The 24,825-nt window shown below is 42.2% G+C and overlaps 1 protein-coding gene across 1 annotated transcript in view; it reads left to right on the top strand.

The window, feature by feature from the left end:
- The window catches only part of GDA (guanine deaminase), a 32,320-nt gene extending 24,914 nt beyond the window's left edge, over positions 1–7,406 (top strand). The window contains exon 14 of the mRNA XM_054186338.1: positions 476–7,406. Coding sequence (XP_054042313.1) covers positions 476–546 — 71 coding nt within the window. The 3' untranslated portion in view covers positions 547–7,406. The remainder of the gene's footprint in view (positions 1–475) is intronic.
- The last annotated feature ends 17,419 nt before the right edge of the window (positions 7,407–24,825 follow it).

The raw sequence follows: 24,825 nt of genomic DNA, 5'->3' as shown, positions 1-24,825 counted from the left end.
ACTCTTTATAGGGCATCGTCTGGACTAAGAGCTGTGTTGCCCGTTATGTTGTTCTGTAGAGGCAACTGTTGTTGTGGCCACATTTGTGTCATTCTCTAATTAGGTTTTTGCCTTTTGGAGATGGTGGCTGAGGCAAATCGGCTTTACTGCTGCTTGGTGCAACAATATGCTTTCTGTACTGATATGTAGCATTTTCAGCTTTTGAATCTACCAAATATATAGAAAACCCATGACACCATTGCAGCAGCTGAATGCTATGTTTATTTCTTAAAAAAAAAACATGGGTAATTTAAATATCCATTGATCTTTGTGGTAGTCCTGACTTTTTCTCTCCAAAACAACTTTCTCAGTCCTAGGAAAGGGTCGCTGCAAATGATGTATTCCAAAACTGATTTTGTGGTTTGCATAGTTTTTCATTCATTAAATCAGTGCATGGATTTATGTGCAAATTTCTGTTTTGACCATGTTATTTCAGGTGACGATCGGAATATTTCTGAAGTTTATGTGGCTGGAAAGCAAGTTGTTCCTTTTTCAAGTTCAGTATAAATCCATTTCCCTTTGCAAAATACTCCGCTGATCATTCTGCATCTGATTTGGAAAAGATTGATTGAGCACAGTGCCTGGTCATCAGGAATGACACCTCATTTTTGTTTAATGCTTTAAAACTTGCAAACATTAGCAATTTTGTTAGACCTGTCAAGAATTACTTTACCAAATTTGTCACAGTTCTAGAGGAAACGGATATTTAAATTCTGCTGTAAAAATAGCATGTGTGCATTGATAAGGGATTTGGTAAATACCTTAATTAAAGGGGACACCTGCAGTTCCTTTAAGTAATAGTGTAGGAATCATTATGAAGAGCAGTGAGACTCTCATTGTCTAAAATACATCTGAATTTTAAAAAAAGCCAGTGCTAGTAAATTGATTTTGCAGATAAGGAGTATCACAGAAGAATGCAATTTTGATAATATTGTCACCAAGTATGGAGAAATCAGTGATGTTTTGGGGCATTTAGAACATTTTTTGGTTTTCTTTTGGAGCTTTTTTTTTAAAAAATAATTATTTAATTTAAAACATTTTTTTAAGAGAAATTAGATAAGAAATGTTTATTTATAAATAAATAAGGGTCCTTATTATCAAAGAATTTAGATTTGTCGTTTGTAGTAGGACAGAAGCAAACTGGTGGAAGAACCAAATAAGCAACAGGGCGTTAGACACAGGGAGCCGGGCTGGGAGAGCGCGAAGGGCTGCATCGTTCCGTGATGCTGCCAGCTGAAACTGCGTTTCCGCAGATTTTGTTCCCAAATCTAGAAGTGGTCAGCCTCATCTCCCACCCACTCTGTTGAATTACCTTCAGCTGAGCGTGATAAATTAGGAGCAGGCACTAAGATATCTGAGCAGGGTACTCAGTGGCAAACAAATGAAAGAGGCTTTTCTGTGCTAGAAGGAGTGCTTCATCTGGCTCAGATTCCAGCAGAACCTTCCCAAGCTCTTTGCTCCTGACTCTTCAGACAGGGTGATAGTATGTCCCTTCTCCTTTCTGCAAGGAAAGGGAATGGACTTTAAAAAAATCCAAGAGAAATAGGCTATTTATGGCCATTATCACCTTTGACTTGAGGTGGAAGTCATCACTGGAAAAAGCAGCTCAGCTTTAACGTGCTCTTTTGTGTCTTTCAACTTGGCAACCATAATTCCAGCCCTGTTCAATTCCAGAAGAAATTGGAAATCTGTGCAATTTCCTTTCTTAAAAAACATATTTCCCTACTTTTTATCGGAGACCTTTTTTTCTTTTTTTTTTTTGAAATCAGTTTGAGGAGGGAGTTGCTTCTTTGTTTCTTTATTATGTTTTTGCAACACAAAGGATGTAAGCTTTAATTTCAGTGTCAACAGAGACAATATTGTATTGAGTTACTATAAATCTGTGTTGAATAGGATTTTCAGGCCTGCTTGAAAATCCTCTGATTTCACTGAGCTTTGTTTCAGACTCTCACCTCGCTGCCTGGCGATGTAAAGGCACAGGACTTCCCTCTGTTCACAACACAAGGGAGGTCGCTGCACCGAAGTCTCACTTCATGTCTGCTTCGGAGAGAGTGCTCAGCCCAACGTCACTGATAACTTTCTGATTTTAAAGTCATTTTTGGAGCTTACGTACTATTATGGTTGCTCCTATATGAGGATGTTCCTATATGGTTGCTCCACTATGAGACACTGTAGTGTCCAATCAAAGTGTAAAAGCTAGCTTGGGCACTTAAAGCAGTACAGTCTTTTCAGTGTGGTTGTTTTGTTTTTGTTTTTTTTCCAAAGCTGAGTAGCCCTACTGAGCAGCAGGGGATATTGGCTTGCACTTGAGTGCAGCTACGTGGCTTGCTCATGGAGAGCTACCTCAGGTATCTTCACAGGGCACTGCGCTGTGCCGTCGGCTTGCGGAGGTACAGCCTTCCCATCCATTATGTCCAGTGATTCCTAAGGTTTTAGGGGTCAAGATTTAAGAAGTAAGATTTCCACAGTCCATCAGGGTGTTTTCTTAACCGTTTTGTTTTTCCTGTGTCCCAATCACCTACACAGTAGCACACTTGCTTGGCAAATACAATCTTCAGCTCTTTAACTTGGTTTCCTGATTCAGGGAGCATTTTTCCTCATGAATTTTGACATGAATTTAATTCACCAAATTTCATGTTCCAAAACCAAAGATCTGTGAGGCACCTGTTTTAATTCTCCCAGTTACTGTTTGAAACTATTTTTAGGGAGTTGCATGATTTTCAGCTTTGGCTTTCCTGCAAGAATGTTTTTTGGGATGGAGAAAGATTACACAGCCTAGTGGACAATGTATGTTTGTGCCCTACTACTTCGCTTCCAGAGCTATGAATTATATCAGTGCTTTTATTTTAGTGGTAGCCTTAACTGTCTCTGACTTCATTGTTTTCACACTATTTTGTAGTGTTGTTAAGAATGGGATTCAGCATTTAATCTTAAAAGATTTACGGGGGAGAAGGGGTTGCATATTTGCCAACTGGGAATACGCTTATAAATACTGAAAGGGTATGTATCAGGAGGATGGGGTCAGGCTCTTTTCAGTGGTGCCCAGCAACAGGACAAGAGGTAACGGGCACAAACTTGAGCATAGGAAGTTCCACCTAAACATGAGGAGGAACTTCTTTACTCTGAGGGTGGCAGAGCACAGGAACAGGCTGCCCAGAGAGGTGGTGGAGTCTCCGTCTCTGGAGACATTCCAAACCCGCCTGGACGCGTTCCTGTGCAACCTGCTCTGGGTGACCCTGCTCTGGCAGGAGGGTTGTACCAGATGATCTCCAGAGGTCCCTTCCAACCCTGACCATTCTGTGATTCTGTGACAGGCTTGTTCAGTGGAAGATAGCATAAGCACAGAAATCTTAATGTTTTAGGAGACACAGAGGATATAGTAGCCACACTTCTCTGAAGCAATTTTGGGAAAGTCCCTGAGGATCCCATTGTGAAGTTGTTTCGATACTTAGGACTCTGGCTCTGTGTAGATTGCCAAGATGGTACTTGGTGCAGTAGGGGAGGATCAGTCAGTGAAAGCTGACACTCATACATCTACACTATATGCAGCTTAAGACTACATATAGTCTTTTTCCTTGGCTAAATATCCCCACTGCATATGCAGTTTGAAGCAGGCCAAATAATTGGTTCAGGCTCGTAATATCTCTTTTAGAGGCTGGAGTACATTTGGCATACAGCTGGGCCTGCAGTGTGGTTTCCTCCAAAATAAACTTAATCCTTGTGTACCAAAACCACTCCGCAAACTGAACCAAGGTTCAATAAGGGAAGATGGTTGGGAATTCACTTCGTAACAGCACTACTGTCTCAAACCAAAATGCTAATAGAGGCTAGGACTGGGACTATTCCCCCTCCATCCTCATTGTCGCAGAATTTAGTGGCTGAAGACAAATTAAAGCAACCTCCTTGATCTCCCTCCCTCTTCCAAAAAAAAAAAAAAGAGAAAAAAAAAAGTAAAAATTAAAAATTAGGCAACCAGACAAAGGGGAGATGAGTAAGTGGAAGAAAAGAAAAGGGATAATTTTCAGTTCGTACCAATCGACACAGTGCTACTGACTTCAGATAAAACCTCTGAAAAAATGTACATGCAACTCTTTGCGGATATCACTCCCCATTAGCGCTCTTGCCAGATTGTGGATGGGATCTTTGTTTCTTAATGTGTCTTTGTGTTCAACGTTAGCACACCATTCAGACAAAGAAAAAAAAAAAAGGTAGTTTGTGGAAAGCTTGCTTGTTGGGATAATATGCTTAATGTGTTCTATGTTCAGACGAGCACTTATTTATTATAAATGGAATGTATTTGAATTACTGTTATATGTTGATCTCATTGTGTCACTTTAGATTTTGATTATTAATGGAATGCTAGTAAGTATCGCCTATGCATTATGCAGCGTTATTTGAATTATTCATGTGTGGCAAGTGGAGTTCTGCACTTTAAATTGTTGCCTTGGCCTAATGTTTATATTTATGCTGTGGTTTTTGTGCGATCAGAAAGCTTTGTAGGAGAAAAAAAAAGTGTATTTGTTCACTGAGCTGAACATTTTCAGTATTGTAAGTGGACTTCCTGTTAGAAAAAGAAATGTTAAAATGACCCCGTTTAAAGGTCTGTGCCTGACTATACACTCATGAAAGAAAAAAAATTATGATGGTTTTATGAAAGCCTACATGAATAGTAATGTTTTAATTTAAAAATATTTACAGAGAAATTTATTTTTTTAAAATTTTAATAGTGATTATGCAATGCAAATTAGCAAAAGCTAGTAATTCTTGATAAATACCTACTGTTCTACCGAGCAAAGGAGAATGTATCTATTCTTGATTATACGTTCAAAAAGAATATGCAAGTCTTGAAAAATAAAAAGCGCAAGTTCTTTCAAAGCATATCCCGGCTTTAAAAGGAAAAGATATTAACAACATTGCTCAGACAAGCTGTTTAAAAATATTGCTTTAAGCATTTCCAGGAACAATCCATAACAGATGGTAAGGTGGACAGCTTTTAAAATACTGGATTTGTACGGGTAAGCAGACTGCCTTATCTGCAGTCCTGGATGTAGCAATGGTCAGCTCATCTCTGAAATGACAGTATACATGTAGAAGGTATTTAAAAAAAAAAAAGCCAAGGGATTTTGAAAATTTGAGAAAGGACTGGGAAAAAAATGAATTTGAGATGAGATTTGGAAAAGGTGTTAGCAGAATACAGAACAATGCAAAGTAGAAAGAAGCTAGACGAGAGGATCTCATAAAAGCAAGATGACATGTCAGTGAAGTTTTATGTGGGAAACACTCAGGAAAGAGGATACCTTTTCAGGTAATGTTCTCTTAAATCATGGACCTCGTTCCTTCTGAAAGTCACTGAGGCCCTACAGCTGAGCAGATCTACTTACATGCTTAATAATACAAACCCAAATAATAGCAGCTATTCGTAGCATAATTGTATAATGCTTTTCAACTTCTCAACCTCTACTTCAAGATTTAAGTCAAAATTACCTGTAACAACTCCGGAAGAAACGTGATGCAAGGGCACGTTATGCTTTACCTCCACGTGTCCTTTGAAACATTTGGTATTGGCCAGGTCAGAGACTGAACTAGTCTGGTCCCGGGGAAGAATCTCTGCTCCTGTGTGCCCCAAACGTCATCCCCTGTCATGTGCCTGGTGGCACAGTGATGACTGAGTCCGAGACAGGCAGACAGGCAGCTGGTGTGACTAGAGTCAGTGAAAATAAACTGGTTTAAAAATCATGTTGTTTTGAAGTTAAGCACACTGCAGAGAGCACAGCACGTCTGAAATTACACAAGCATATACCTAGTAGTGAATTTCTAGGTACTAGGAACTTTGGCTTAAAGTTAGGGGTTTTTTTAAGCCCTTGTTACTGTATGTGCAACAGCTCATACTTGTCTCAACAGAGCAGCCAACAAATGACATCTGCAAGGCTCTCTGTACTAAAACCAGCAGCAACAGCAACAAAAACAATTCTTGGGAAGTCAAAAGGACATCAGCAATATCAACAACAATCTGTTGTGTAAAGTTAATAGGACTGCTAGTTTTTCTCAAAAGGCTGAGCAATGTTGTTGGAGGGCAGTTTCCTGGAAATTTCAGTGGAAATTCTTTCTTGGAAAATGCCCTGAATCAGAGCGTGCTCCAACCAATGGGGTCCTCTGTGGCTTCTACGGAGGCAGTCACTTCTGTAGAGTAAATGCAATAGTCATGCCTAGACTCACACTTCCTCCCCGGTCAGGAGTCAGACGTGTGTATTCGCTTTAATTCTGGCATTAGTTTGTGGTTTCTCATACTCTCGGTTTTAGTTTGAAAACAACTATGCTGAATGACTGGAGTCGAGAGAAGGATAAGCCTTAAAGGCAATCTTACACCCACCTGCCTAACACTTCATCTCAAAAGTACTGTCCCATCAGGTAGATGTTATTATGTTTGCACAGCTCTTAGACTCTGTGATTTGGCTTAATGACTTGAGTCAGCTGGTAACAATTAAACCCAGACAAAACCAGGACATAAACTGTGAGCAGCTGACAAAACATACAAATGTTTTACCTTGATCTGCACTAAAGGCTTTGCTTGGCCAAGTGCTCCTAGGAGCATTTAGGTACAAAAACTCCCTGGAGATAAGCCTTCAGTAGAAGGGACCAGTGTTAGTGATAACTGAAGGCTTTTACCTTTGTGTCCTGTCTGGCCTTGTGGCTTCGGAGCTGGATTGTGTGTTCCTTTAACAGCTTTTGGTGATTAAGCTTTTAAAAAGCGGTTGCACAAACTCCTTAGCTGAGGAAGTTTACAGCCCTTGCTTCAAGACGAACCTTCTTTCCCCGACGGAGAGTTCACATCTCACTGGAGTAAGCTTTTCTGATTCTGGTCCTTGGTTTTGTCTGCTTGTTGCCTGTTGTGCGTAGAGGATCTGGTTCTTTCGTTTGTGAAGAATGCCTAACTGGAGTTAATGTTGAATTTATCCTTCCTGTTGTACTCGTGTAGTTTCAAGAAGGAGCAATGTATTAGGAAAAATGGTATATAAGATTTCTGCTGTTCTGCTTGGTTTTGATCATGCTAAATGGGAAGTCATATACTGTCGAAACAAAATAAAGAGGCCTTGTGTTTACAACAACCCTCATCTCTTTCTGTGTTTGACTTTGGAGGAGAGAGAGAAAGGTGGCAGGCTGATTGATGAAGATTTACGGTGAAAACCGTAATACACAGCAAAGTGTTGGAGATGCACAGAACTTACCTGTTCCCTGGGGAACTCAGGCACACCCATCATAGGGGTTTGCAAACTCTGCTTAGTATGCATAACTTTATTTTAGGGGATCTGTTTCCAGATTCAAAACTCTTACAGCTTTTGATGCATCTCTATTACCAGATTTGTTGGCTTGATAAATCAAAGCCAGGGCTTCGGTAACCTTTGTATTACTTTGTGTATAAGTAGAATATCCTGAAATGCTCTCTTCTTGTACCTGGCAGCAAGCACACAGAGTCACATCTCCTTTCATGTGTTTTTCTTCACTTTCTTACTTTTCAAAACATAGGCATAAAAATGTCCCCAGTCTAAGCAGCCCTGAAACTCACCAGAAATGGATTTCCTTAAAACAAAAACTACCATAGGAGAACCACTAATTACACACTGAGGAGTTGTATGCTGAAATTTTGAGAATTATGTGCAAGTTATTACCAACTTACGCAAAATTATGTTCACAAGAAATAAAGCTGTTCCATATTTTCATCAACCAATTTATCAGCAGGTCAAGCACACTACAGAGAAAAGACAAATGAAAGAAAGCTTCTTTATATACTACTTTCTTAATAGAAGAGCCCATTTAGGCTTTCAGCATGGGAATTCAGCTACTTAACATTTTATTTTAGAAAACAGCGGTAAGAAATGCTTTTGTGACATTTTGCTAGAGTACTATGTTGAGACTTGCCTATTTAAAGTAGTATAAACCCCAGGTGTGAGCACAGTGGTTACGCTATAGAGGGTTTGTGAAAATATGAGAGCCTTTGGGTACGTTGTCAGTAAATCTCAGGCTACAATTACCTGTTTCACTACAATGAGTTGATGCAGGCGCAGCGTGCATAAGTGAACACAGAATTTGCAAGCTTATAGAAGAGCCACCGAATAATCATGAACACATTACTGGTTTGATTTTCATCAGTCTTCTCCCATGGCTATTAAGAATACAAAGACCCTTCTTGGTTTGGGATCAGATGCTGAATCATTTATAACTGAGCTTAATAGGTCTATAGTTCATGAGTTAAGAGCATAGTTAAAATGCAAAATGAAGGTTGCTTGCCCTATGCTTGTACTCTGTAATTAGCTGTCTTCCTTCCAAGTAATGAGTTTGTGACTGCATTCTTGCATTAATTCTGATTAAAACTGTCCTTCAGGAGTTAACCTAAATATATGGCCAGAAATGCCATGAAATCCAGATGAAATATGTGTGGTGCCTTTTCCCTTCATATTTTGTCCTAGAGGTACCGTCTCATAATATAAAAGGTATTTTGCTTTTTAGAACCTGGAAGTATTAAAAAGGTAGCTAAAGTTTAATCTCAGCCGCTACTTAAACAAATCTCAACCTCCCAGCACACTGGTGAAGGTTCATAGCTGTGAGAAGCCCAACTCCTCTGATAAATCATACAGAATATCAATTCCAGCTAGCTGTGGGCAGTGCTAATGCTCGTTGTATGGACTCAGCGGTGCAAGAATTGTTCCCTGAGCTTTTATTTTTGAGGAGGTGTCAACGTTGTAGTATTTTTACTGCCTGTGAAACAGCAAACAGATGAGCCAAACAAGAACAGTGCTGTCTCGCAGCACTCACCAGGCAGCGCTTAGCAATCCTCCCTACCCCGGCTGAGGGGCTGCATGTGTTGGGGGCATTTCCAGCACAGTTATACAAAGATTCGCATGCTCCGAGGGATAATTGAGGGAAAAGAGAAGAGTCTGAACTGCATGCAGAAGATGCTGTTGCAGAAAGAGAGATTCACAGATTTAGATTAAGCCTAAACCTATAAAGAAACGAACTGTTGTAATCCTCTGCTCTGACCCCTCCAGGCCCTCAGGGCGGGGTGACCCACATGCTAAACACTCGCCACCTCGGCTTATTATGGGGGCTTGTTACATGGTGCTGTGCTGAACGCTGCGCTAGCAGTCTGGGAGGTTGTTTGACAGCCCATTGCTCAGCCAGCCTACACGAGCAGCCCAAACTCTCACCGGAGGCCTGTCAGAGAGCAGGCACCTGAGCAGAGTTTCCTGCACTCCTCGGCTGGTGTCCCCATCGCTAAGACATCCTCACCTCAACCCCATCTCGGGCATCCTCACCGCAACACAAACTCAAACTGTCAACAACAGTTTAAATTCAAAATTATATACTTGCACTTTTCCTGCTACAAAAGCCATCTCAAAGCGGTTCACGTGCACAGAGACCTCTTGGCTGTACTTTTGCCCTGTAGCAGCTGCCATGTCTGGCTGCAGGTGCTGATGTGGGACTGAGACAAGGTGAGGCACTGTGAGGTGGGACATGGCATGAGAAACCATCATATACCCTTGCACTTCTGTTTTTTTCTCCCTTTAAAAAGAACACGGGCTTGTAATTTTACCCCTGCTTTTTAAAACCCTTTAAGGAGTTGCAGAAGAAAGAGAAAGGGAAAGGAAGAAAATAAGAGAGAAAAAGGAAAGCAAGAACAAAAGAAATAATGAAAAGAAGAGCAGGAGAGAAAAAAAAAATGGAAGAAACAAGTCTTTCCTCCTGCTTTTCCCTACTGCATTTTTGAGGCTTTATCTTATAGAGGTGTTTTGGGTCAGTGAGAGCAGCCCAGGTAGAGATGGCGGGGAGGAGGCTGTGAGGGGAGAGTTGTACCCACCTGCGCTGCTCTGCCCCTAGTCCTGCACAGCCCCTCTTCCTCTTCTTCTGGAGCTTCTCTCCTCAAGGCTGGCCTGCCAGGGCATCTACAGTCTTCCTAGTCCCCTGGTGAGCCGCAGCACTCTGATAATGCCTGCTCACAGTATCACATGCCATCACTTTTCGTGAGCATCTCTGCAACTTCAACGTACAATGCACCACCTAGAGAAGCAACTGCTTGCAAGAAATATAGAGCCATTGCCCTACACGCTTACTGCCATTTCACACTTTTTACTCCAGTGACATATAAACCTTACATTAAAAAAGTCTGACCCATACAGATAGTTGGAGTAATAGAAGGAATCCAGGGTAGGCAGAGGTATAAGTGTCTTAGGTGCTACACTGTCTCAACAGCAGCGTTGAGATCTGCACTGGAGAAGAGGACACAATGTGCCCAAAGGAATGCTCAGTTTCTTGGTGTATAGGTCATGAAATTTGCATTTCAGTGAAAACCACTGGAATAACAACAACAAAAAAACAGTAATGTGGACCCACTAGGATTGTGGAGTTACCTGATGGTTATTGTCCAAAGAGTAGAGGCTACACAGCCTGCAATGCTGAAGGCTGCAGCCTGTGAAAGCACAAAATAAGTGCTAAACCCATGAGTGTGCAAGTCACCAGCACCATCGTATGTGTGGGGCTGCAGGATCAATGCCAGGCTTTACGGTTGAGCTTCCCTACAGGACACGTAGCAGTAGGCTCTGGTGTGCTTGGAGCTGGCCCTCTTTATTATTTTCTAGGTCTTTCCTGCAAAAATGTGTTTTAATTTAAAGTGCCTGTAATTGGTTTGGTAACCTTTCCCCACAAAGAGAGATGCTGCTGGGTGAGAAGAAAGTGGATACAACTTTAAGGTGATGAGAAAAGAAGCAAGCAGTAAGAGCTGTGGGATAGGAGAAGGAATGATAAAGCCCATTCTACCTTTCAGCTTCCTCCTGTTCCCCACCTGTACACATCATAAGTACAGTTGTCACAGATGGAGTGATGCACTTCACTTGTAGACAGAAGCAGCAATACATTTATTGATACAAACCAGGAATTTAACTAAGTTTGATAGTAAATGTGGCAGTGTTTTAACAAGATTCAGTGGCAAGGCACACTTGGTTATTTACTGCATAGAGGGCAGGGTCAGACAGAACTGTCAGGGAGACCTTCCTGTTGAGTAGAGGTTCAGAAAGGACACCTTTGCTTTCCAAAATCTTTCTCAGAGAAGAGTCTGGGTGCATCAGTATCCAATCCAAGTCCCAGACTTGGTCAATGGCTTATGTCTAAAGGATTATATACATGCAATCCATCCTTTATATCACTTACCTAAGATTTCAAGATTTAGCATGCTGTTAGTGACTTCCCGAGGATCTGTTGTGGCAAGGAATCTCTGAATCTCAAGAAGTGACCTTGAGACATCTCCCTACTCAAGGGGAGATCCTGGCGTGCAGCCCACTGCTATGCAGGAGAGCTCAAAGGGCTTTTGGACTGTTCACTATTTATGGGGGTAAAATGATTGACTTATATTTGCGTAGCAACCAAAGTAGCAGTGATGTGATTAGGTGGGAGCATTGCTTAAGTTAGCCCATAGCTATTGGGCTATGAGTTATCTGTCTCCCTGAAACCATGTTGAGCCAGATGCAGCCATCATGACCAGATGCATCCATGATGACCACCATGGGTTGGTATCGGGTTGTGGGAAATAAAGGTCATATTGGCCATGGAGCACCCTGTCACAACAGTTCACCTTTAATGCAGCCTGAGGGAATCTTGTTCTAGATTACTTTTTCCTTGAAAGAGTGCTTAATGACAACCTGTGAGCTCAAGGAAGTCCTTTACAGGGTCACAGTAGCACCAGGCTGATAGCAATAACTCCCTCACAAATTAGTCCCTTTCAGAAAAGTTATTGTAGTGGATTTCTAAGAGTAAAACCAAGAATGAACTTCAATGCAAGCAGCTAAGAGTGTGGAAATACAACCAGGTAGAAAATCTCCTTCGAAGAGATGGCCCTGTTGGGCTGGAGCCTGCCCAGCCTCTAGTCCCATGCGCTGGCAGTTCCCCTGCCGCAGCTGCCTCTTGGGGGCTGGTGGGACACCTCAGTGTCACTGCCCAGGTAAGAACGACATGACCTCCACGAGAAAGGGATGGTGTTCTCCCTCTGTGAAGGGGAAGCTTAAGGAAGATGACCAAATCTGGTATAAATGCTAGTTTTCCTCATGGGAGGAAAGGTCAACCAGCTCTTCTCATTTTATTCAGTGCAACTGTGGTCTCCAAGAAGGGCTATTTTTATAGTAATGCTCCAGCATTTTTGCTCCCTTTTAACTCCAAACAAGAAAGATAAAGTCAAACAGGAAGAGTTAATTACAATGGATTTTATTTTATATATGCTTTTAGGAGCATTTTTAATCCTTGCTTGAGTAAAGAGCATCTGTTGTTAATGCTGGCAGGGGTGGCTTTGGTTTCTAGCCAGGATGGTAAACTATAATGAGAGCTGCAAGTACTCAGGAACAACTGACTCTTCAGAAAGAACAAGGCACACTATTCATACAGTAAAAACTAAAACTTTGTCAAACAAAGGAAAGTAAATGGTGTTAAGTCATTATCATTTCACCTCATTAAACTGATGGGTGATTTCAGGTACATGCCGCCATGAAGGCAGCATGTAAACTACTGGAACTGTGGGGTCCAGGGCACCCTACCTGCTCCTCATCTGGGCACAGGCTGGGCTTGGGGTAACCTAAAATGATGGTGGGGATTTGCAGAGGGAACGCCCTCCGGGGAGACATCGCTGCAGAAATTGATCAGTTCCCCATCAAACACATGGCCACATACCCCTGGCTACCCTAAACACAAACAGTGAAAAGTGCAAAATGATTCTTCCTCACAGTCAGCAACATCAACTCAGCTTTTCTCCACAGAAAGAGCCAGGTGATTGCCCTGCTAGTAACATTCAGCACACAGCTGCTTATGAAATTTGATGTGAAACATTTTCTGGTGGAAAAATGTCTTTTGGCAAAAGTGTTGTTTCATCAGTTTCAATATTTCATCAGTTCTTGTGGAATTTAACTATAATTTAGGTACAATGCTCTTCAGTAGGAATTTTTTCAACTGGCAAGATGGATCCAGCATGGGCTTCAAGTGAAATACTTCACATCTCTGAGCAATCAAGTGATATAAGTGCTCAGCTGACAGATCTTGGGAGCAGTGCTTTTCTGTGTCCCTGTGTCAGTCTGGAATCATCTTTCTGGGATGCTGAAAAACAGCTGCTCCTATAATTAGTTCATGAAGTGTCACTTCTAGGGTATCCACTAAATCCAGTTTAGGCTGCCATCAGCAGAAAGATGCTGCAAGCTCATGGTTGTTTAGTGGCCTCTGCTAACCAAAATGCAACTAAACAAAAAGAAAAAATACAGAAAAAAAGAAGAAAAAAAAGAAGAAAGCAAGTAAAATTTCACCCATTGCAAACAGAATTAATTTTCTCTTGACAAACATTATCTGTAAATCCTGTTGGGCATATTGGGGTGTTGTGAGGCTAACTGGGCATCAAGGCAGCTTGAACAACTTTTCTTCCTACGCAGTACCTCTTCTCTGAATCCATGGAGGACTTCAGCCGTCACACCAATGACCCTGGCTCTTACATCCTCAGATCAAAAAAACCCCATCCCTTTCTCATTTTTTTTAAATTTGAAAAAAAGTATAGCAAACGGGAGTGGGCTCAGGAACCCCAGAGCTGTTGACAGTTTTACGTTCTTCGTGTGGAGAACGGGTATATCCTCAGTGGCACACCAGACAGTGCTCACTGCGTCTGTCCTCCCACAGGGATAACTGAGTGCTTCCTTACGCAAAGATGTAAAAAGGACTGAGCTGGGTCATACCAAATGTTTATTTAGCACAACTGTCCTATTTCTAGTAAGGTTGATAAACGTGAACGTGCAGGTGAACAGCAGGACACAGCACAAGCCTTCCCTCATAGCATCCCCTGCTTTCAGACAGGAATTCTTAGAAATTTAGAGCCATCAAGGAAATTTGATTTAGCTCCTTAATTTGTCTAATCCCTTTCTGAAACATTTCTATTTTTGCTCTCTGTAACTTCCAGTTGACTGTTTGTCATACCTGTTCATTATGTGTTAGGTTGTAGAATCGTTTCTTCCTTTTTTGTTTTTGGTTGGTTTTTTGCCCTTTTTTTTTTTTTAAACTGCCTGCATAAATACATCACTGCTTCTCAGACTGCAAGCTATAGTGAATAATATGTTGTCACCCTTTCCATTAGCATCACTGTCCTTAAAATCGGTTTCATGGGAAAGTAGGAATATTTTGTTCTTCTTATAATTGAAGTAGGGTTTGATATATTAAAGCTATAAACTAATTGAAGTAGGGGCTTAATATATTAGAACTGTAAATTAGAGTAGAAGCTTAATTTAGGAGACTGGGCACCTTAAGGCTGTACAAAGAGCAGATGCAACAGTTGTAGTACTAAATGTCAGAACTTATCTCCTATTTTTTAAGAAAGAATGGTATAGGACAATATAACTTTCTAGTAGAAGTTTATCTCTCAAAACAAGGGGCCCAGGGTTGCTGAGGAATGCAGAGACTAGTCAAAGCTAACACGTTTGATGTGCCAGCAAGAATAAAGGAGTAGAGGCCTGCAGTTCACCCAGAAGTCACAACGATGAAGAGGAGTCTGAAGACCACCAGGAGACTCTAGTGCGCATGTGGGAGTGGGCAGTAACATGTAATAATGAGTTAATGAATAAGTAATCATTTCTTGGAAAGCTAGTGAATATGTAGACATAAAATGTATTCAAACTGTACATCTAAATCAGTTGGCATGCACGTTAGGTGGACCAATCCCCTGTGCGCCCGGCGCTGCAATAAAGAATACCTGCTTAATAGTCACCAAGGCTACCGAGTCTTAACTTCAGCGTTTCACCGCATCACAATTTTGACTCAGATTTATCAAAAGGGTGTTTTCATGTATTTATTTTGTGATTTGGTTTGACAGAGAAAGCTTAGGGCTGGGCAGCAAATTATATGTGAAGAAGACCGGGCTGGTTTCACAGAAAGAATGGAGCAACAGCCCATTTCCATATCCCCCAAAAAAAACTGACCATTTCATAGACCTGGAAGCAGCAGAACGTTATGTACATGTTGTGCAAGGGACAAACAGCTTGGGATTTTCCTGCCACCATGGAAATGTCTGGTCTCCCTGTGCCAAGGCTGATAGACATGTTGAGTTGGGCGTTGATGAAGAACAGTGTCAGATGCAGGGTTGGACAGACTTCAGAAAAAGTATTGTACAGCTAATGTCTTTCTCTTGATCCAAGGGTGATTAACAGTATCAAGTGTCCACGGTTTCTTCCTCCCTGTACAAACATGGTGTGTGGCATGAGAGCCGCTATGAAGAAGAGAGCAGTAATTGTATGCCAGGGCATGGAAAGAGGGGACAGAGGCAAGAGGAGGATATTTCCTTCCTCTCCACTGGCCCTTACTTCCGTAAAACCTAATACTTAAAAGAAGTGCTTTCTAACAGAAAAGGACTACAATAAAAACACTGTTGTTTTACCCTCCTAATAAGGACACAAGAGGAACAGGCACTGCGGGCTGGCAGCAGTGTCACCCTTCACAACTCCTTTCAGAGATGTTTTATGAGTTCCTGCTGATGTGCAGTCTGTGAGCACTACCAAAACATTATGTTCTGGGACAAGCTTAAAAATCTGCGTCAAAATACAGACATACTTGATCTCTGACCTCAGCAAATTCAAAGTCAAAATAGCTTGACTGCAAATAGACGCACAAAGTGCAAAATGTCCCTTTGGATCATTATTCATACTCACTTCTGTTATTCACATGAGCGCTCAGAACAATTACATTTTGTTTTCTAAATTGCCCTCCAAGTACAACTACAACTAGGTAAATATTCAGATACTGAGGTGACAAATTGTGGGACAGATGGATGAACTGCATGATATTACTATACAGCAAGGGTAAGTGTTTGTAACTTGTTTTCTAAACCCAAGATTGCCATAACAGAGTTGGGGTTGTTCAGCCTGCAGAAGTGAAGGCTCCAGGGACACCTTATAGCAGCCTTCCACTGTCTGAAGGGGGCCTACAAGGAAGCTGGAGAGGGACTACTTATAAGGGCATGTAGTGATAGGACAACGGGTAATGGTTTCAAACTGGAAGAGGGTAAATTTAGACTAGATATCAGGAAGAAAGTTTTCACTATGAGGGTAGTGAGACACAGGCTGCCAAGAGAAGTTGTGGATGCCCCATCTCTGGAAGCGTTCAAGGCCAGGCTGGATGGGGCTTTGAGCAGCCTGGTCTAGTGGGAGGTGTCCCTGCCCACAGCAGGGGGGTTGGAACTAGGTGATCTTTAAGGTCCCTTCCAACCTAAACCATTCTATGATTTTATGTTCTATGCAACCTCAACATTCTCATAGATGCAAAGACCATGAAAATTTAATTTGGTCTTCTCTTGTGGAAGATGGTTACAAAAGCAAGGTCTAAGACATTGCCAAAAATTACTTTGTAATAACCACAACAGCTCTTTAATGAGACTTACTCATCCTTTTACACTAGAGGGCAAGAAAATCATCATGGCCCCATTGCTTTTTCTGCCTTTGGCAGAGCCCAGAAAAGACCAGCTGAATGCTGCTGTTTCTCTGCCAAGAGAGAGGATACAATGATGTGCAACCATCTCCCTTGGCCTCAAGGATTCACCTGCCAGCTCTGCCCCTCTCTGGAGAAAAGAAAGCCACCACTGACTGCTTACAAAGGTCTAAGCAACCAGTCTGAGAGGCAGTGAAAGACTGACTCATTTTGCTCCCCTCTGTAATGTTTGTGCTGCATTGGGTGAGTTAGTTAAACTTTTCTGCAGGCATAATTTTACCAACTACTTCCAGCCTCAACAGCATGGGCAGATGCTTATAAAAAGGACTCTTGCCTGTTCAGCAAAGAATGCTGCACCTTAGTTACTAATAACACCTAAATAATTGCTTTGGGTGGTTCTGTTATTTAGCCAGGCTTATGAAGCGATAATTGTATATGTGATAGTAGGGCTAAATGCACTGAACTGTCTTTCGCATTTGCTGAGAGGGTGACTCACTGAGTTCACTAAATCTCTGCATGTTTAACTCCAAAATATGGGGGCTGAGCTAATGGATTTCAAAGAGGTATTTAATAAGCAGATTCCTCCACTGCCCACACAAATGCATGCTAATAATCAGACAAAATTAAGTATGAGCATGATTTGTGTGGTGTCTCTCACTGGCATAAATAGCTCCCACACTCCCCTCTGCATTTCCTTTGGACCGTTTACGGTGCAGTGATCACTTGTAGGGAACCGTTGTCTTTTCAGTACTAAAATAACTATGCTGGAGGGGCACGGGCAGCCCCAGCCGGACTGCGGAGAGGAACGGCAGCTGGGACACCCGCTCGCATGGGGGTGGCAGTGCCAGGGCTCAACCCGCAGCAGACAGACCCTGACGGGCTGTCCTGGCCACCCTTTCTCTCTGGCAGCTTCTGTGAAGTGCCGGGACCTCCGGGCATCGCTTCCAGCGGGGAGACGAAGCACAGGGAAGACTGTGGTTAGTCACAGGTTATTTTAAGCTGAATCGAACTCCTGAGCCGGTTGCGTTACTACCTTTGTGGGCTGAGAATGGCTCTTTCCTTGAAGTAGGAAACAAAAAAAGCTATACACTGCGCTCGTGGCTGTAACCCTGCATGCACAAAAGGTTTTAAAAAAGCAAAAGCATTTTAGAAAAGCAAAAGCGTGCATCTGATCTCTGAAAAACGCAAGGCTTCGCTTGCCTACACACAGCACTCGGACAACTCAGGTGGGAGAGCGAGGGGCAGGGATTTTCAGATCCAGTGCTCGTCTAGGACAGAGCTGCGCACCACAGAGGTGTGTTTGAACAACAGGCTTTTAAAAACACACAATGACCAGGTTTGGGAGAACACAGGGATTTCATACAATCCCTGTGACTGTACTCCACCTAACTAAATTATAGTTGGTTAAAAAAATAAACAGAAGCCAGCAACTTAACTGATGCTACTGAAAGATGCCCTAAAAAAGGGCATAGTTAGCAGAAAAGAAGTGGAAGTTACCCTGACTGCCAGTCAGGGTAGTGACATTTTGTCAGCTTTTTTTTAAAAAAGCTCTCTATTTGTAGCCCAAAACAGCATACTACTTATACTCAAAAGCAGGCTGCACATATATTAACTTCCTTTCTCCAGTACTAATAAACTCTGCAAAGATACGTCCTTGGCATAACCTTTTACCGCGATTAGTTAAAAAATAACCCCCACCCCACCCTCGACACCAGCAGCTTTTCAAATTACATGAACAGCTTTAAGAAAATCACAGACAGCTTTGCTTCAAACTGTGAAAGTGCTGCCAGGAGGAGAGGAGGATGAAATGAAAGAGGAAAGCAAAGGCCAGCTGAAGCTGCTGTAGGAGTTAGTGACGGAGTAAGGGTGTTTCTGAGGTCTGGGAGCAGAAGCGTAACAGAGTAAGGGTATTCTTGCCTATCGCTGCTTTTATTGTTTGTCGTGGGTGTGACACGGTTGCTTCCTGAGCTGAAGTGCCAGCAATTGAATATTTTTAATAGCCTGACCGAGGAAAAAGCATGGTGGTGGGTGGATTATTAGCCTCCATAGAAGCAGACTGGAGTACATAGATATTTTGTGTTAGTGTTTACTGTAAGGTAAAAGCAGGAACGGTTACCTCTTGGCTTCATCTGCTTTTTCCCGCCAGCACAACATGATGTGATGGACGTGTGGCTCATGCAGTGCCTGCTCAGGACCTAGCCAAAGGGCTGCTGCACCTCCCCTGGCCCTCCCTGCCCTCGGGGAGGGGGAGAAGGTGTTGCCACCCCAGAGCCTGGGTGGGGAAGCAGGGAGGAGGCACCCTTGAAGAAGCAAGGAGAGGTGGGTCTGGAGCCTGGCGCTGTCACTGCTGCTTTATGCAGCCAGGGGCAGTTTAGGACACGGATGATGTGCTCCTCTCGGTTTGGTCTGCACTTGGGGCACCCCCAGATGTTGTACCTCTGTTCCTGGCAGCGTAACTCACCCTCGCCCTCCCTGTGATCCATGCTATTACTCTTTAAAATGTGTCTTTTTAACTTGGATTACTTGGGCAAAAACAAATCAGGGAGCAATTGCATATTTGAAGGCAGAGGGGGTGAAAAACCAGGGCTGTAGGCAGGTCAAGAAGCTGGTGGCAGCAGCTTGGTAATATGGCTCAGCTGGAGGCAGGACCGGAGGGTTTTGTCCTCGCTGACACCTTCCACGCTCCATCCTCACCTCTGTGCGTTGGGGACAGCAACCCTTACCCGCCATCGTAAAGGGCTCTGGGAAAGAAAGAGTAAGAGGGATGTAAAAGTCCTAATGTTATTATTCACTGATATAACCTTTGGTCTCCAGCAGCTATTTGCAGATGAGTGTTAAATGCCTCTATTTACTGAAGGCTGGTCGACACTGAGAAATGACTCTGTGCTGACCTGTGATTCAACCTCACCAGATGACAAACCGTTAAACACAACAATCTCTGTTTACGTGAAACTCTGAGTAAATCAACTCGTCCCTCCAGGCCATTTCCTAACATAATACAATTTCCAAACTCTGGCTTAGAAAATATTGCTGAGGAGCCAGTGAACTATTCCTGCTGTTGGTCCTTTATTTATTGCCAGGTGCCTACACATAAGAGACTAAATTACAATTATCAGCAAAAATATCACCTTAAATCAAATGTAAACCTATTTCTGCAACCTGCAGGTTAAGGGCTCGGACTTAGCTAGCAAACCTGGAAGCCACGATGGCAAATGCCAGCCTTTGCATCACTGCTGACATGCTTGAAGCTACCAGCCAACTTGTCTCGGCACCGAGACTGAAACTGCAATTCCTCCACAGCCCATGCAAACCCACGTGTGGTTGTCTCACCTCTCCTGCCTTGTCCCTGCCTCCTCCTTGCACTAAATCCGGTACGCGGTTAACTTTCCACGAGTTGTTGTGGTGACTGAACTGTCAGCAAAACATCCAAGTCTTTGGCCCTACAAGGTCAGTCGGAAGGTGAGCTTCTAGTAGAAATGCACAATTCCGTACAGATGTTACCCATCAGAGGAGCCCAGTACAGCAATCAAAGGAACCAGCTCAGTCTCACTCTGAAGACTGTAACCAGACTGAAAGGGATCAAGATTTTTCCAGGGTCATAAACGTACTTTCCCCTCACAAATCCCATGCTACTTAAAATACAACTAAGGAAAATCTACTTTAGCCTAATCCTGTTTAAACCTAGTCTGACCTGGTCTCCCAGAAGCATTATCAAAGTCAAAAGGTCCTGCACACGAACGGTTTCACAGGCTCCCTTGGGAACTCAGGGCATATTCATCATGTGCCCAACTTCTTGCCAACCTACTAAAGTAAACTTCAATCACATGTACAGTAAAAATGCTGTCTGCTCAAGGAAAATCCTCATCAGCAAATGAGGCAGGTTGGGTGGGTTTTAAACAACATAAATATAAATGTACTCTCTGGTAAAGACCAGATAAACAGGAATGAGGAACAGTGAATTAAATTGCTTTGCTTTTCCTCAGATCTGTACCACAAACTAGGTGATATTACACATGAAGATTCACAGTGGGACTTTATCCTCTCTCGCTATATTGCAAAATCACCAATTAGGCAAAAATATTAGAGAGGGGCACTGTAGGTCTCTGAAGATGAAAGGCCTGAGCTGGAGGGAGCATTTCCCCACCTACGTGTTTGCCATGCAGTAGCTTGGCAAACACCTTGTGCTTCTAACACCTCTCTCACGAGAGAGTACACCGACAAACTGATGAACATCACCACCAAAATGCTTTCAGAAAATAAAATACATTAACTACAGGTAAAGACTGCTGTAAATGAAATGTGAAAATAAAATCAACCAATAAAGAGAAGTCCACATACACATCGCTATATATGCCCGGCTAGCATTTAATGACACATTTCAGACACTGGATAAAAGGACTGAGATATGTATGGTTGCAGTGGGAAAATGAAGCTGAAAGAAAAGTTCTGCTGTGAGCAGGGCCCCATACCGAGTCATGGCTTCAGTTTATCCTTTAGGTGGTGTTGCCTTCATCTATATTGATTTCATTATTGCACCACCAGAAGGAGTTACAGGAAGAACCTGTAAGCACATGAACCAGGAAGAGCAGGTTAAAAGTGACTTACCACCAGCGGTGCTCACAGCCTTATCAAAACAACCTCAAAAAAAAACCCTAACAAAACTCCCAACCGAAGCATTTTAAAACTGCGGATTTTTCCCTAACAGCAAACCAAACCATGGTGAGGCTGGCTGGCTGTGGGTATGGAGGAGAGTAAAACCAATTCAGGTGCAGCTGCATTTTAAAGTAGCTTAGCAAGTGATGCAGTGGGCAGCTAAGGTGTCTTCAGTCCAGTTAGGTAAGTACATTTGGCTATTACACAGCCAGCGACTCTAACTCTTTCCTTCGATTTAAACATTTTTCATGAGCAACGCAGCCTTGGTGGTTCATTTAGCAAACATGGCCCTGGTCCATCATTAGGGATGGTCATCTTACGCTGATATTCGAGCTGGTCTTATACAGAGACAGTCATTTGATAACTATGGTATATGTAGGTACCGTACGGTACAAACATCAGGCTTGTGTTCAGTTGAATCCTTCGAGATACGGAATGTTAACTCGAGGAAAAATGAAAAAGATGAAGGCACTGCATATTTTAAATACAAAATTCCTTGATACACGCACAACCCCCTATACATATTTGCAAAAATAATACAGGCACAACAATTAGAAAAGGCAACAAAACAAAGTAAGAACTTGCTCCACAGCCACAGTAACATAATTGAGAAGTTGCTGCCTGTGTATGGATTAAAGACGGCATCTCACACTGCTATCTTAGCCATCTAGCATGTGAGGCAACCCGTCGGGAACTCGGGAGGAGGACAGGGGCTCTGGGAATGGCACGAGCAGTGGGTGATCTCTCTGCGAAATGCCTGCAGAGAGGGAGGCACTTCACCCTACAACCCTCTCAGGTGCCCTTACGGTCGGTTAAGTGCAAGACTTAACCTGCCTTGGGCCAGGACTAATTACACAGGCATGCTTGTACTCAGCTGCAGGAGTAGATAAAATGATCCTATTTATTTTTTATTTTCTCTCCATAATAAATAAACCTCAGTTTGTGATAACCAGGCTTATTGCAACTGGGAAATAAACGCTGTGAGCTGATTGTACATACAGGGAGAAAAAAGCTAGGACCACAAGGAGGTTTAGTAAAGGTAGAGGTATCTTAGTTAGGGTGCTCGAGCCAAAGTAATGTACACACAAGAAACCCAGCTTCCAACAGTATTACAACACTGGCCGTGGAGAGGAACACACACAGAGAAATGAAATTAGCATAAAAAAAAAATAAAATCTGTCATCTACATCTTAACATTTAGTACAAAAGGCAAGAGTGAAACGCAGCTTCTTCAGGAAGCTGTGACTTCAGTCATTTCAATAATCAACATTTTCTTTTTTTTTTTTTAAATGGTACAGATTTGTATCTACACAAATAAGGAGTCAAACCGGAGTGTTTTGGGTTGCTGTTTTAGGTGTTGATTCTTGCATTTATTTCAGTACTGCCATCTTTAACAGTTTTACACCTCTATTTTAATTTCATTTAAATCACTGGCTGCTGATACTCTGCTATTTGCATCCCACATGCCAAGACTTGCTTCTTCCACTGAATTCGATCGTTTATACGAGTCAGAAATCTGGTCCTTTGTTTGGCTTCATTGTGCTGATGTGCCCTTTCAAGCAGAAACAGTCTCTGTACTTCCGTAGTCTAGTAAAAAAACCAAAACAACCCAACCCTGTTTCTTCTTTGGCCATCACTAAATTACTACTACAATAGGCAATTTAAAGGCCGAAGCACATTCTGCTCAAGCGTTTACAGTAGATTAAGGGGTAACTCAGGGCTGTGAAATGGTATTTAAAACTCTCTTCTGTTAGATATTGACCTGGCTGTGGTGATAACTAATCCTCACTGCACTCAAGAGAGAACTTGGCTCCTGGACTATGTTTTAACGTTTCCATAACTCTCATTATTTTTCCAGCTCAGGTTTTCTAACTGTTCCCCTCCGTTAACTGTTTGGGTTTGTCATTTATTAATTCCAATGGCATCCAGGTACTTTCAGGTGTATTTTGTGTCTCCTGAATCAGACCTCAGTCCATCAAATTTCCTGGGTGTTCTATTACAAAAAAGATTAAGGGAGTCACCAATAGGTCATTTGTGACAAAATGCATTTTCATTGTTTGGTTGGCTGACAAAACTAATAAAAGGAACATAAAAATCTCACACCCATACACGGAGCAAAGTTCCTTTTCTTACTGAGTCATTGCTACTTAACACTCCTGGATACCCGAAATAAACCAATTTCCTTATTTGCTGCACATTTCCTCCTTCAAGCATACTCATCAGGTGATACTGTAGAGCTGCTTAGGAATGCCAAGAAACTGACATGCATTTTGACTCATTATAGATACCAGACAAGAGCTAAATCCTTATTAAGTACCTTTTGAGTGACTGAGACATGACAAATACAAGCAAGTGTCTAAGACATGCCCTTGCACTTGTAAATAATGACCTTCCAAAACACCTCACAGAGTAACTGATTATCCAAGGGCTAAGTACCAGGAAGACAGTCAGGGCTTCTCGACTCCATGGCATCCTTATGCACCACAACCAACCAAGCCATCTGGCAGCAACAGGCTGGAAACACCACAGGAAGATCGTCATTGTACTCCAAACTTCAGGTTTAACATTACCAGCTGTCAGTAAGTTTGCACAGAATCCTGTGGAACACAGTATTATTGCCCAGCCATAACACCAGCTGGGCAAGTATTTCACAGATTGAAGATTACCAGTTTTTCGTCACCTAGCTGCTTTTACTTACTCATTTGTTTGTGTGTTCCTTTTTGTTTCCCAAGTATAAAAAGACCCCATCATCTGGTAAACTTGTTTGGGACAGAAGACGACTCTTCCCAAATGGTGTGTTTATACACAGGTTAAGAACACCTCAGTCTAAGAGCCAAATGTTAAATGAGGATCAGTGTCATGTGAAGTGATCATGTTTCTTTCTTGGAAGAAGGGTATACTATTCATAGCTGTTTGTCACTTTAAACTGAAATGACAGCACCTTTATGAATGGCTTATGTTTAGATATTATAGAAGAGGGACTCTTTTTCTCAAAGGATTTTAATACCACTGTATTAAAACTGACTGTGACTGACAGTGCTGTGGGAGTTAACCATTTATTTTAGGAATATATATACCATTCTCCCGAGTCGGGCGGTAGGGAGTGGGATCTGAAAGACTCTGCACCTACATTCTTACTCTTTGCCAAGGAAGGTGCCACAGTCTTTACACTGAAGTTTAAATACTACCCCCACGCACACTTCATCAATACCTGCTCTTTTAAACCATCTTCCCCTTCTTTGAGTCTTTAGTAAGCCTCAACAGAATTAGGGCTCCTGAATGATTACAGACACTGTATAAATTATTAAAAGAACAAAGCTCAAGGAAGCTTGCAGACTTACTTTTGAGTACAGGTTCACACCCCATGAGATACAGTTCATGATTTTACAAGACAATGAGGAATTTTTCCATTCCGTATTTTCCTCCACGGATCTACTAAGAGCAATTATTTCAGCAAGTCTTCTTAAGTACAGCCTTTTTTTTCAGATGAAAAAGCAGACAGTGAGATTGATACCACCACAATCATTAACATTGGTATCAGTACTACTACCTGCCCTACAACACTCTAGCCATGACAGTATTGAAAACAACAATTCTCCTCAAACATCCGGTTACAAGTTCAAAAGAAAAGGGGAAAAAAAAAAAAAGAAA

Source organism: Rissa tridactyla, chromosome Z (genome assembly GCF_028500815.1).
Source record: "Rissa tridactyla isolate bRisTri1 chromosome Z, bRisTri1.patW.cur.20221130, whole genome shotgun sequence".
Classification (NCBI taxonomy): domain Eukaryota; kingdom Metazoa; phylum Chordata; class Aves; order Charadriiformes; family Laridae; genus Rissa; species Rissa tridactyla.
Note: the sequence above shows the minus strand (reverse complement) of the source record. Positions and strands in the feature narration are given on the sequence as shown.